This window comes from Melanostigma gelatinosum (genome assembly GCF_949748355.1).
Source record: "Melanostigma gelatinosum genome assembly, chromosome: 17".
In the NCBI taxonomy this organism is placed as follows: Eukaryota; Metazoa; Chordata; class Actinopteri; order Perciformes; family Zoarcidae; genus Melanostigma; species Melanostigma gelatinosum.
Window position 1 is genome coordinate 19242682 of NC_136650.1, and position 15128 is coordinate 19257809.

The following is a 15128-nucleotide window of genomic DNA, read 5'->3' on the forward strand; positions in this document are numbered from 1 at the left end:
CTTCGTGAACCTCCTCCTCCTCCTCCTCTGCCTCAGGGAGTACCGCTGTCGGTTCACCAACACAGACACCATGCTGTTCTGCATGAGGGTGATGGTGGGCGTCATCATCCTCTATGACCACGTTCACCCTGTAGGGGCCTTTGCCAAGACCTCCAAAATCGATGTGAGTACGCACACGCCGTCTGTGTTCAGAAACAGACGCACGTCTTGGTGATTTCTGCCCTGCCACACCGCGAAGCACTTCCTTTAAGATTTCTATTTGATTACGTTGGAGACTCTTCACCATTTAGCGCCTTCGTTGGGTTCGGAGAGGTACTTTTGCTAATTAACTAAACTGGGACATTTTAAAAGGAGTGTTTACGCTGCAAGTCCTTGGGAGGCAGAGACACACTTACTTCTGATAATACATCATCGCAGCGTGCTGCCAGATGAGACTTTGCCGCTAATAAAACCGGCAGTAAAAGCTGCCGAGCTCTGCCTTTAGAAGCCTGCCAAGAATTGTTTTTTAGTCGTTAAATACTGTTTAAGATACATAATCATGAGGAACTCACTTCTTCAGTGCGTGTGCACATACGTTTGGGTATCTGGAGTGCCGACCAACCCACAAACTGTGAAATGAGACAACCCAGTCAGGTTTCTGTGGGCTGTTCAGAGCAGAAAACATGTGGTTCAACAAATGTAAACATGTTCTCGCAGAAACTCAAAATACAAGTACGAACCTGAAAATGAGCATGTGTTCTCTTTAAGAAATTAAAATTTGTTCGGAAAACAAATGCATTTGTAAAGAGCATTAAAAGCCAGAAAATCAACCGAAAAACAACCCTCGCTATGAGCCTCGATGATGATCCAGTGGTCTGGGTCAATCTGAGCGGAAGATGATTCAAGAAAGAGACAAAAGGTTCTTGTAAAACACTGAATATTTTTACCTTTTCCAGAAGTAGAAATCCTTTGAATCAAACAGCCCAGGATGCAAAATCACAAAGGCCTGTGCAGACAAATAGACAATGCTTTATGTTAAACAACAAACAAGAAGGTCTAACCTTATAAAGAGATGTTTGCTCGTGTTTGATACATACTGAACATAAACACTTTTATAAAGGCGTGTTTGAGTCAGCTGCTGAAGCAGCAGCAGGACATTATATCGTTGGCTGCTGACCTTTCTCTAACACCCTGTGTTGTCTTTGTGCCGGGCAGATGAAGGGCTGCATCAAGGTGCTGAAAGAGCAGCCGTCCAACAGCGTGGAGGGACTCCTCAACGCACTGAGGTGTGTATGAACGTGTGTGTGTGTGTGTCTCTGCGACAGAGAAAGACGTGACCGACAAAAGGATCTCCAAGAACTTTCTCATTTCAACACGTCTCCCTTCTTCAGGTATACGACACGGCATCTAAATGATGACAGCACCTCCAAACAAATCAGGGCCCTGCTGCAATGAGGAGGACAGAGGGAGGAAAGAGGGAGTGCACTTGAAGGAGGAGCAAAATGAAGAAGCGGCGGCGGAAACAAACGCCAGTGGCCGATAAACCCGTTTGTTTACAACGAACAAAGGAAGAGAAACCTGATGATATTAAGAAGAGGAAAAATAATTATATATATTGTCAGCTGTCCATCATTCTGTCTCTCATTTTGTAAAGTAAGAAAAGAGAAAAAAAAGCCAGAAAATAAAATATAGATATATATTAAAAACAAGTGAAACACACGCAGCAGATGAAAAGGAAGTAGGATTAAAGAGGAAGCTATATTGCAAACATTTAAGGTCAGAACCGAAGCAAGCTGAAAATGTACCAAAAAAAAAAAAGGTTCATGTTCCAGCAGTCTGACAAGTATTTTTGCACACAAACAACGGCATCATCTCCCGTTCCCCTCAGATCTGATCCCAAACTGACTTCCTCGTGCTTCCTCTCATGCAGTTTGACCGGAGGAGGCTTTAAGCTCTTGAGGTTGCAGAGTCTCCCTCAGCTGCACTGATCTCCACCTGCAGGTGATTCATGAAGCAATGTGATGGCGGCACTCCGGAGATTTGCTTCTACCCGTTTTGTTTATTTGCTGCATCGGTGCAGCTGAAGGAAAGGAGGCAAGGAGGCGGGAAGTCTTTTTTAGGATGCTTCCATTTATTCGCCTTGATTTCTCCCTCATTGCCCATCCTCCTCACCCCTATTCTCCCCCATCCATCCATCCATCCATGGGATATGTGTTTTTTCCTTGGCACAAAACAAAATGCCATCCAATGTTGTGTGCCCTTAAGCTCAATATGTTCCAGCACAAAACATCATGAGAGTAGTCCGGCTTTACTTGAACAATGTCTCTCTCTCTCGCTCTCTCCATGGTGCTAATGTGGGCTAGATATCACAGTACTTCACAGCTTGTAAGATATCAGTTACTTCATCCCTCTTTATTTGCACGAATATGGTGAATCTCAAACTCAGAGAACTGCTTTCAGTTATGCACATTAGTGCACAAACGGGGACGAATCAGATTTTACAAACACAAAAGTCATTCCAGCAAACCACAGCACACTTACTTCTTCACGCAGTGCCAAAGCTGATTGGTTTTTTGCTTTTCTTCCATCATGAAGCCCGGCTCGAGGAGGAGGAGGGGGGTCTTTAAACATCACTGATCATTGTAAGTAAGAGGATATGAAAGAGCCAGGTCAATGACGCTCACTCAGTCAGAAGGCGGTCAAATTGACATTTTACGGGAGAGGTCAGAGCGCTCCAGTGTAAATATGTCAGCAGGCATCTGTGTGGTCAGCTTGGGTCCTCGAGGGAAAAACAGAACATACATGGAAATCTGCATCGCTAGAGTTCTGTCTTTTAGTACGAGGTTGTCAAAGAACTGAACTGTTGAACACGTGGGAAATGGAAAAATAAAAAAAATTCAAAGGGAGTAAAAAGAAGCGCTGTACTTTGGATGTCTATAGCCCTTAGTCTAATTTAATTTGATCTTATAATATATTTTCCATACAGGGGTATGTGAACAAGCATAGTCTGTATAAATATATAGATGGCATGTTGTAAAAGTTCTGACAGAAATGTGTAAATAAGGTGTTTTTATTCATTTTTAATTGTTCAGTGACGCTGAAATTGGGTGTGTTGTCTCTCAGAATTACCATGCGTTTGGCTTGGACCATCGGACTTGCCGTAGTCATGGGTTTCAGAAATTCAGCTTCATTAATGCAGATGAACCGGAGGGAGGGGAGGGACGCTTAGAGAGGGGGGGGGGGGGGGGGTTAGGGGCCGTCCATTTGCTTGTTATTTTGTACATTTTGTGCAACAATAAACTTGTCATTTATTACATTCAACAATTGATGGTGTGCGTCTGTAGAGCTCCGTCCATGACATTAGTCAATGTAACTAATGCAGATGTGCTATATGTGTCACACAGCTGGAACAAAAGTGTATTTAAAAGCTTTTCTGGGATCACCGCAGCTCAACAAGGAATCGAGCCTCATGCAGCTAAATTCTTAGATTTCTCTTCCATATAAGAAATATTAGGGAAGTACCACTCCAGATGCACTAAACATTCCGAACCATCCAAATGTGTTCTGACCCAGCTGTGCTGACTGATGAATACTTGACCACAAATTACAGGTGCGTGACAGATTGTTTTTTATTATTAATTGGAGAGAGGCCACGAGAAAAAAGGCTGAGAGAAGAACATCAGCAAGAGTGAAATCAAGGTACTGTTCAACAGAAAACGTTCAAATGTGTTTCTCCAGAGCGTTGGTGCTAAAGTTAGAGGAAAATCAAAAAGCATCGAAGAGCAGAAGTCATTCAGAAGCTGGACGCGTGCAGCAGCATCCGAGGGGATTGATTAAGACAAACGGACCGATAGTCCAATTATTATAAATACTTTAAAATATAAAGTCATCTAATTTGATTATATGACATTCAACGTGTTTTTCTTAAACGTTTTTAAATGTTTTCTTGCGCTGGAACAACAGTTTGTGGACTGTGAGAACAAGAAGACTCTTCTCATCTTGGTAAGAGTGATCTCGGCCTCAAGTCAAATCTTCTCTTACCGGAGAGAAGATTCCCAGAAATGAATGGGAACGAACAAAATAGGGAATAAACTGAAGAAATATAGATGGGGAACATTTGTATTCGTTTCCTGCATGAGGCCACTGTTTGTAAAACACAAAAGGGTATACATTTGATTTATATCTCCTAGATTTGACAAACAATGGCAGCATTGGGAAGTTGTCTCTCAATGGCCAGTAACAACCAGAATTCATCAGCAGAAACAATAAGCTGCAACAAAGAGAGAAAAAAAGTCCTTTCTAGTACTGCTACTGTAATATTGCATAGTTTCACTAATCTCTAAATAATATCCAGTTGAAACAATATAAATAGCATTCTTTGGTCAAACCGCTACATGCAAGGCACTTCAAGAAATGAAGTTGGCCATCAAACCACACACACACACACACACACACACACACACACACACACACACACACACACACACACACACACACACACACACACACACACACACACACACACACACACACACACACACACACACACACACACACACACACACACACACACACACACACACACACAGAGTGAGTGTCAGTTGTCATGTCAGTCGTCTTCGTCATAGTACAAAGTGAATGAAGCAGCCTTCCTTACGGTGTCGGGTATAAATAAAGCAACAAGCTTCAGGACGGACTTCCATCTCTCCGACAAGAGAACTTCAATGAGATTGGGGCCGGATTGAAATGAAGCATTGAATGTTTTTAACTGTATATGTACTTTAGCCATGTCCCCTATCCTACCACAAGGGGGCAGCAACAGATCAATGATGAAAGACTGTAAAACCAACCAATTAAGATAAACGCTTTATGGGGTTCCAAACAGAAGTTTACTTCGCCCTAAAAAAGACCTGACGCTTTAATGAAATAGCAACACTATGAATGATGGAATTGATCTTTTGTTCCAAATAAGCATCAATGTTTGACAATCAAACCGCTTTAAAACATCTAATTAAACACTTAAACATCATCACTACCATTCATGGCAGCTGCCTTGAGGCCCTAAGTGGGTTTTGGTAAAAGATAACTGGCTTCACACACAAATTCCATCTGTAAGGTCCGTCTGTGCTGTACAGTGTGAGCGCTGGAAGGTGTAGGGCAGGGGGCCACAGGAGAGCCTGTCAGAAGTTATATATGGAAAAGGGAGCAGCAAGCAGATACTGTACCATCCTACAGGGCCGCATACTACCACAGCCTGCACACGGAGAAAGAAGCAGCTGCAAGAAGAGACAAGCCGGCGCTAAAAGAGATTTGGAAGTAAAATTAAATTAGATAGTATGCAAATGGCGGTTTGGAAGGCAGAGCGACTCGTTTGTGTGTGTGTGTGTGTGTGTGTGTGTTACAAACCATCCACGGGTCTGGCTTTGTGCCCTAACTGTCATGTAATAAATAAGGAACCAGTGTCTCACTTAACTTCCCTGATGGCACGCGTTCAAATTCAAACCTGCGTTACTCCTGACAAATGTAAATGATTTACTGCCTTTCAGCAGACGACTCGAAGCACAACATAACAAAGTTAGATCACATACGCAGGTGATGCAATGTGTCTTTGTGGACTGAGTGACAGAAACTGAAGGGCACTGAAGTTGCTGCAGATCTTCTTTTTTTAAGGAAATTAACTTAAAATGTTCTACTTTTGAGCCAAAACCTACATGTTACAAGTGTTTTCTCTGACCTTTATTTGTGTGAGGATGGTTTAGCAGAGCACACAGGGTCATGAGAGGGGGAATCTTATTGTCCGTTAGACTCCACCAACAGTCAAGGCTATCAGATAATCCCAAAGTTTCCCCTGAAATGTTTTGTAAATTCCCCGCTCGCATTGTTGCTTTCCCTCTTTAAGTCGCGCCACTGCAGCAGGGCTGGGCCCAAACCGATCAGCTATTAACCGTTAACTGCCCTGCGGGGGGGGGGGGGGGTGACCTTATCAGCCAAACTGTGTGGTTTCTATACACACTCAACTGTGGTTTCCCTCCGTTGGCTTCCCCTCTGGCCTTTCACTGAAGCCTTTTTTTTTTCCGCTCACACACCTATCTGATGAACACACACACACACACACACACACACACACACACACACACCTGATGTATTTCATATCTGCAGAAAGTCACTCTGCTCGCCAGCCGCAATGTAAAACAGCCCGGGTGTCGTTACGGTCAACCTGCGCTGTACAACTGTGCTGAGCAGCATCTTCTGTGTGCACGCACATGTGTGTCTGCGAGTGCATTTCTGTAGCTCTATGAGGTGGAAGTGTTTTCCAATCAATCAAAATAAAGAATTATGCAGTTATTGAGTACATTTTGGCACTTTAGTTCTTTAAATTTGGTGGCGAAAGGTGCTACATTTGAAATTACGGGCATATCTATTGCCTCCAAACGGCTCTCAACATGGTCGAAAGTTGAGCCGGCAGCTAACGGAGCAAATAACGGCAACAGTGCTGACAGAGCTCTCAGCTGTAACCGCCTTGTTACTAGAATCACACTGCTTTTCTTAGCAAGACACTCTCACATGCACTCAAAAAAAAAAAAAGCCTACGCACGGCTCCGTAAACAAAGCACAGAGAAGCTCGGATTACTACACACACACAGAGAGCGGAAACTTCAGCAGATTGTTAGAGAATCAGAAGCCTTCGATCAAATATCACAAATGTTGTACATCTGCTGTCGACTGCGTAGCTCTAATGTTTCCCATGAATCATGTGGTCATACAAATATAGTTTGCAATAGAGAAACGCACAAATGGAGAGCACAGTGAGTGAATATCTGAAATATTTGACGGAGTGTGAGGCCTTCTGCTCAGCATGTCGAAGCCCACGACGTCTTCAGATAACAGAGCCCTTTGTTTGAAATGGGGTGAAGAGAATGTGGAGCGCACATGTATGTGTACGACAGCTGCTGCTGGTCTACATGCCTTCTAATGTTACATTGGCTTGCATAACACACTTAGAACATGGGCGAGCCGTGGGCAGTTAAAAGTGGACACACACACATCTGTAAAAAGCAAATGGAGCTTCAACTTTTTTAAATATTGCATCAGGTTTTTACACTTTTTAGTGAAGTATCAGTAACTTAAGTAGTTTAAATTCAGAGCATGTTCAGGTGAGCAGCAACGTGTTTTATTCTCTTTGCAGGAACTCAAAATCGATGGCGGAAGCAAAGCCAAAAGATGATTTATCATTTCGTTTCAAAGCTACTCCATGTCATCCATTTGATCTCAATGGACTTCATCCATGAATATGTTTTTAATTCTTATCTTAACTGTCGCTCACTGTTAATGTTAGTGTCACATGAAGGGTCGATCGGTCACTGAAATAAAGAAGAAATAGTTCCAGATGAAAAACGTCTCCTCACAGCAAGACGATGAAATAAAAGAATTCATGCTGTTTTGCAGGTTGAGATATTCATATTGATGTCGTCGTATTGTACAATACCATCAATTTAAATGAATGAACGGAGGGTCAATAATGGTCAGCAGGTCATTTAATGTGGTCATGAATAAAGAACATAATGTTTGCATAATAACTGCCAAAAGATAAATCAAACTGTCCTTTTGAGAAGGAGCGCAAACACACACAGCATGGCAGTGAAGGGGTTAAACGCTGCAGTAGGAGAGGCTCCGGGCCCCGCCCACTCCACACCTATTTGCATATCGGGCGGGAAGCTCTGGCTCTTTGTTGCTGCTGAGCCCAGCCACAGCCCCTCCCACAAAACGCCGCACTGGCGGGAAAAAGCTCCAGCGCTTAAGCCACTGACAATGGAGAGGCCCAGAACCACACACACACACACACACACACCCACCACACACACTTTGTCTCACATACAGTCCACTGCAGAGAGTGTATTGCACACACATGCAATAAAATGAACACACAATGCTCACACACACAACTGGCAGTTGGGCTGCATTGTTTGTCATCTATGGACTGGCACACCCATTTCTCCTTGCCAAAGTGGACACACAGACAAATTAAAGAAGAAATTGACATCAGGACTGAAGAGAGGATGTATTATGATATGAAGGCAGATGACACACACACACACACACACACACACACACACACACACAGACAATGACATTAATGTGGCCCACCAGACACAATACATCCGGGGTAAAAAGCTTTGGCTAAAATAAGCAAATTACTTACAATACGTGACGATACGGTGTGTGTGTGTGTGTGTGTGTGTGCACGCGCCCTCCTAAGTGTTGCCCTGGGAAAAGAGTTCACTGGGTTGTTGGAAAAACAGGAAGGCATGTCATGCTCTGGATTGGGAAGGGTAGAAGAAGAAGGGAAAAAAAAGTACAGAGCGGCCCCCGCATTACATAACCGGGCAGGAAATATGCAGGGGGAGAGAGAGAGAGAGAGAGAGACTATATGAAGCCATGCATACACTGCACCTATGACACTTTCCTTTGAGGCTTTTCACATCTAATCACATCTCTTCCTCTCCGCATCCTTCTGTCGCGTTTTTCGTATACAGCGACCACCCCAGTAACCAGACAGCGAGACCAAAAGAGAAGGAGGGAGCTGCATAAACTCACTGAACCCCGAGTGTCTCTATAGAGACACACACACACACACACACATAAATAAATGATGGTCTGCACTTGGCTCCGGATGCATAGGCTACATCGGATCGCATTGAAACATCACAAAAACATCGTCTCCTGGCTGCTACACACTCATCCCTCAGTGTGCAGCTCTGGCCGTGTGTGTGTGTGTGTGTGTGTGTGTGTGTGTGTGTGTAATCCATAATGCATATAAATACAAACACACAACTATTACACTTATGCCGAGTGAACCACAAACACCCACTAGTACTAGTCAGTGCATTGCAAATATCAAACATACAACAAAAAAGCAGACTCCTCTCATGTGCACACACACACACACACAGAAAAACAATGCTCTTTTATCTGATTGAGTCACACCTGATAGTGTTGTGTTTCTCACTTTGGTTACGCAACACCCAAGTTATGAATTGTCTTTGTCCTCTTAGACAGCAAAACACTGACCCTGAACAGAGGAAGCTCTCTCTCACACACACACACACACCTTTAAAAGACAATAAACGAGGAACTAATGCTGCAGAGCACGAATAACAGCACTCTGTAGTCTCTGTACTTGAGATAAAGATCAAATAAATTCATGCCCACAACAGCTGGCATCCTGATAGTTGACCTCTTGCTCGTCACAGTCTTGTTTACGGGGACAGAAGTTACACATTCTTCACCAAGTCCTTCGCGTTCCACATACTTCTACTCTGAGATTATGAAACCGTGTGGCGTCTAGTATTCTGCCAAATATTTGTCCTTCTGTATTATCTGTAAACATGTTCAGACCACATTAGCACAGCTGATATTAAACATAAATAACGTTTTTGTTCGTGGTAGTCCAGTCAACAGCGTCTTCGACCACAGCTGCTGCTCTATCTGATTAGTCTGCCTGCGTGTGTGTGTGCGTGTGTGTGTGTGTGTGTGTGCGTGTGTCTCGCCAGGGCCATATGGCAGGGAATGTTTAGTCAATGGGATTAGAGATTAGGATTACGTGGACTTCAAATTACCTAGACGCACAGTCACTGGATGACACAACTACAGCAGAGCTCTGAGGCTCTGCAAGTTCAACAGCACAGAGTCTGATTAGCATTAGTAGCATACAAACAAACAAAAAGACCCCAAAATGTTGCATTAGAGTACATTTCAGTTGAATTAATTCTTATAAATACACCATGTAGCATTGATGGATTCCTTTAAAGAATAGGTTGACACAAATTTGCTTTCTCTTCAAGAGTTTTATAAGAAAAAAATGACATCACTGATATCTGTATGTACGGTACATATAAAGCTACTTAGCTTAGCATAAAGGCTGTAAACAGAAGGAAACAGCTGGCATGGCTCCGTCCAAAGGTAACAAAATCCTCCTACCAGCACCTCCTAAAGCTCATCAATTAACACGATATATATCTCGTTTGTTTTTACAAAAAAAAGGCTAGCTGCCCTGCCCTCTCCAGTCTTTATGCTAGGCTAAGCTAACCTAGCTGTAGCTAAACATATATTGTACACAAATGAGAATAGAGCCGAGCCTCTTATCTATCTTATCTAACCCAAAATGTGAAATTATTCCTTTAATAGCATTAACGATCAAATTAGATATGAAACTAAAGCTAATTTCCATCATTAATCTGTTGATTATGTTTCCAATTTCAACATTTAGTCTTTAAAATATAACCCAAACCAAACATCTGGGGCTATGCTAGCAGCTCTGTGGGGCGATACTTGGACACAGGGGTGCTTTGAGCTAAATGCTAATGTCAGCATGCTAACAATGACAACGCTAACTTATTTTGATGGTAAACTGTTTTCCATGTTAACAATATTAGTTTATCGTGTTAGCATGTGTCTAGTTACAGTAGCATTAAACCCAAAGTTGCTGATGGGAATGCCCTTAGTTTGGCAGGTATTTGGTCACAAACTACAGTTTTGGACAAACTTATTAGTCAGACCTGATGGTGGTGCAAGAGGAAACGTTAGAGGGTCAAATCAAAGTGAACTAAATTGTCCTCTGGGCACCATGTATACAGACCACAGCTTAATGGTATTTAACGTACAGCATTATTACACTAAATCAAAACGAACAAAGCAGCTAACGTTTGACAGTTTCTCTATTTAAAAATAAAAACAAAGAAATTCCTGTGTCAGCAGTAAATCCCCCAAACATCACAACCGTTCATCCATCATGATACAAACTGGTGATGCCTCACAAATTAATGTCAAGATGATGATTACAAAAAGTGACGTCTAGTCAAAGGCATGAATTTGCAGCACACACTGGATGCAGTATGTGCAGCGAAGCCAGTACCAGAGGGCAAAAACCCCACGGCAAACACGCCTGACACAGACAAGCATCTATAGGCTGCAGCATCTGCTCCATAAGTACGCCTGTAGTTCCCCCACCGTGGGCCTCATCCATAGGACAGAGTGTGCACTGTGAACATATACAGCTCGCCGCTGTAGGGAGGACAGAGCTGAGAGAAGGGGAGAGACAGAAATGGCGTGCTAAAACTGGGTGAATTATCGCGCGGCTCGCTGACTGATGCAGCTATACCGGTACATAAAAAAAAAAATTTAAAAAAAGAAACCAACACACTCTGCTCAGCGGCCATCAAATCAAACCTTCAAGAAAGCAAACCAAAACTGCACTTCGAGAGCACTTATTTGTGAGTGTGTGAGGGAGGCCATTGTTGCAGGTTTCCCATTTCAAAGCTGGTCTGGTGTGTTGATTCTTCGTGCTCACTGTCTGGAGCTAATGAGTTCACTCAGTGCATGCGTGTGTGTCCATAGATGATCTACCGCATCCCGGCGCGTAAATCACTAATTAGCTTGGTGACCGTGGACGCTGCCCTAGTTCTCCACTTCTGCGGGTGCGCGCGGTTCAAGAGGCCTTGTGTCATTGTTTTCTTTTCTAAATGTGGAGTGATTCAGCAGTGCCTGGAGGTGCCAGGCCGGACTCGCCCGAGGCAATCGCGATAAGAACATACCACACAAAGTGATGCTGTCGAAAATGTTTTTAAAAGGGTGTATCAGATGATAGTAGCAAGGCCTCTCTCATTGTTATTCCAGAGGTGATAGAAGTACAAAAATGAATCACAGTTGGGGAAATATAACAAAGAAGGAAAGAAAAACAAACCGGAATCCAAACACAGAAAGATGAATAAAAAACAGACACCAGTTGCACGGTGACCGTTGCTATCGGTGTTACTACATACCGTATGGTAAGCCCCCAGTAAGCTGGAGGCCTGACCCAGTTTGGAAAGAGAGAATGTGGGACACACACACACACACACACACACACACACACACACACACACACACACACACACACGCACTTCCAGCTATTATATGGCTGGAAATATTTTTAGTCATGTGGATGAGGTCAAACACTGGGAGCCTGTGAACAGAAGTCGAACTGAAAGAATACATCTAAGACTCGGAGAAACTTAAAGAAAGAGATGATGGAGTGTTAGCCGGGAATGTGAAACAATTGTCTGATTCTTTGGGGGGGGAAGTGGCAGGTGAGGAGAGGGAAAGGGAGCGCCAAAAGAGGCGTCTGGCCCGATGCCAGGTATTGTGTAAGTGGTTTAGCGGCGGGGAAGGCACACCTTGGTCTGACACGCCGCTGGATAAACAAAGACCTGCAAACAGCGCTTGTGAAAACACTCTCTCGCTCCGCTCACTGCCTGAGCCGCCGCTTCAAACTACCGCCAGAGCAGCAATGAGCTCAGCTGAGCCGCTGTGACGGACACAACAGCAGAAATCAGGTGACTGGTTGTTGTCACACAGAGAGCCAGAAAAACAGAACGCCGGTCAAGCGTGGTGGCCGCACACTTTGTGCCGTGTAAGCACGCCGCTGACGCACGTGAAGGTAGAACTGCTGCCGATGTCAAATCCTGTTTTGTGAAACACACACCGTTAATCCGCCATTGGTTAAGAAACTTTAAGGTCCTTTGGCTTATTGAACCTTTTTTTTTTTAAAGTGCATGATGGTTCAAGTTAAAGACGAGACAAATAAACTTAAACCATGAAAAGCTAACAGTCAAAACACAAGGCAGCAACAGTATGAACGTTGATTTCAAAATAAACCTTTTATAATAAAAAAAGAGAGTGAGAGCCTAATTTATCCTCTTGAGCCCAGAATCTTGAAATGTCCTGACCATCAACACCTCTACCAGGTGTGGGCGATATGACCCGTTTCATGTTTTATGTATAATTATGATGGTATTACATCGGTGTTAGAAAAATAAAAGGCATACTCCACTCAAAACATTATTATTCACCCAATTGTCACTCTATGCTAATGTCAGGAAAGATATATCTTAAGAAAACGAATTATTTTTGAAAAACAGATGTTTGTTGGCTGCAAATAAAAATGAAGTCGAGACCTACATGTGTTTTGGGGGAGGAGTCGCCTGCCTCATGTACATCTAATGTGATTCATTGGGAGCTTCTTCTTTTTTCACACATTTACTGTCGTTTTAATATTTAAACGTTTTTTTCGCCGAAGCCAAACTGGGAATCACATTCCACCGAAAAGAATATAAATCTCTGAAGAAACCGAGAAAGATGACATAACCTTCTACATTTCAACCCACAGGAGGAAAGAGTCGACGCTGTTGGACCAGTACGGTAAACAAAACAAACTCACAGGGGCCGTGAGCAGCACGGCTCATCTAAAAATTCGGCATATGTCGCCGATTTCTTCTCAGCAAAAATATACAGTGCAAACGATGCAGCAGCAGCAGCCAAAACGTGTGTGTGTGTGTGTGTGTGTGTTTGTTTGTCATGGTGAAGACTGTGTTGCAAAATCCACGTCGTGGCTGATTGTCACACAGGTGACGGTGATGAAACCAGAATAACGCCCACCTCTTATATCTACTTCAAGGATCCATACTCGGAGCAACTACCAATGAAAGTTTAAAAAAATAGTCAGTCGTTTTTCAGCGTTCTTTGCTTTTCACATTCAGTGTCATTAATTCCTAGGAAGAAGAAAAGAGGAAATACAGTTCAATTCGACTCCATTGGAAGCAACAAAAGTAGCCCTAGAAAGGGCTGGAAGGGGACAGCTGTGAGTGCAGGACAGTGGTGGAAACCTGAACGTCCAGAGTCTGCGTCACTCTTAAAATGTCACAGGTACTTCCTTGTGCGATGTCCTGATGTCTTGGGACGACTCCTGAGAGGTTTTAGTGCAGCCCGGGGCAACAGGAGCACAAGAGTCCTTTGAGACGTTTTCCACAATCCCTGCAGCAGAGGCGGGAGGTGCAGCGGTAACCTGTGATTGGTCTCCGGCTGGATCAGACTTCCTCTTCTTCCTCACATGATAGTGATGCTTTTTGGACTTCAGGTGAGCTGCAAGACAGAAAATAAACAGGAGAGGCCCCCGTTAGACATGTTTGGCACGAGATGAACCTGTTCCATCTCTGTGACTCGTGATCCAAAATGACTAATATCACATCACAGAGCCGCTCCTCAGAGGAATGCTGCGTTCCAATTCACACGCAAGGCTCGCTGCGTGAAGAGACGATCCAAACGTAGATATCAGAGAGAATGAGTAAGAAAATGCTTATTTAGAAGCACAAACACAGACCATCAACACAGCACTGAAACTGATGTATTATATAACGACTATCAATACACGACAGCTGTAAGGGTTCCTGAAAACTGTACCGAGTGCAATTAATATTAATAATAATATATGCCTGCTTCAGGCGGGGAGAGCCATTGTGCTAAGGCGGGAGCGCTCGGACGGCCCTTCACCTGCAATGTGGTGACGGGAAACGGCGTCCTGCTTTTTTTTGGCCAGAGGGAAATCAAATTAATTCTGAGGAAATATGGTGATCAGACTGAAATGTATGAGTAAAACGGTAAATGCAATCACAAGCACCTATAAAAAGATAACTTAGCTCCTAGAATATATATATATATATATATATATATATATATATATATATATATATATATATATATATATATATAGTGTAAAAATATTCACAGAAAACAGCGCATATACGTATTCAGCGTATAGACTTTGATGTCTGAATACAAACTGTGATGAAACTGTTCACTGAGTGTTGTGTGTTCGACAGCCTCACCTGTCCACTCCAGGTCCCCGATGATCACTTTGTCACACAGGTCACATGCGTGGCGGCTCCGCTTGTTCCTCTGCTGCTCCCCCTCGACTCTGATTGGCTGAAGATCTGGCTCCTCCCTCTAATTGATTGTGAAAATGTTTTTATTTTTAGTTTTGTTTTAGGGTTAGACGTGCCCTGTATCATTGAGGTCTGACAAACTTATTTCAAACATTGTTGACGTGCATGTTTGCTAGCTAGCGGTCTTCTTCAACGCTGCCTTTGTTGGCGTCTGGCTGGGTTTGCTGCCACAAACAAACTGCCACAAACAATACAAACATAACAGAAACCAAATTGCAAACACCTCGCTCCTACTAGAGGTCAATAACTCCACGGGGTTCCTGTAATCGAGCGTTTATGTAATACTGTGTTCACCGATTTAGTCATAGCAACGGAGCAGGAAGGCTGGAAGAG

The 15128-nt window shown here is 43.3% G+C and overlaps 2 protein-coding genes across 7 annotated transcripts in view; one reads left to right on the plus strand and one right to left on the minus strand.

Moving 5' to 3' along the window:
* fam49al (family with sequence similarity 49 member A, like) overlaps window positions 1-3181 on the plus strand; it is a 30172-nt gene extending 26991 nt beyond the window's left edge. For all 4 annotated transcript variants that reach the window (XM_079287553.1, XM_079287551.1, XM_079287552.1 and 1 more), the window contains 3 exons: window positions 37-163; window positions 1195-1265; window positions 1371-3181. In XM_079287553.1, coding sequence (XP_079143679.1) covers window positions 37-163; window positions 1195-1265; window positions 1371-1434 — 262 coding nt within the window. In that variant the 3' untranslated portion in view covers window positions 1435-3181. The remainder of the gene's footprint in view (window positions 1-36; window positions 164-1194; window positions 1266-1370) is intronic.
* Window positions 3182-11181: 8000 nt separating this feature from the next.
* The window catches only part of trit1 (tRNA isopentenyltransferase 1), a gene marked incomplete at its 5' end in the record, with an annotated part of 34438 nt that continues 30491 nt past the window's right edge, over window positions 11182-15128 (minus strand). For all 3 annotated transcript variants that reach the window (XM_079287689.1, XM_079287688.1, XM_079287690.1), the window contains 2 exons: window positions 11182-13935; window positions 14679-14796. In XM_079287689.1, the coding sequence (XP_079143815.1) occupies window positions 13706-13935; window positions 14679-14796 (348 nt within the window). In that variant the 3' untranslated portion in view covers window positions 11182-13705. The remainder of the gene's footprint in view (window positions 13936-14678; window positions 14797-15128) is intronic.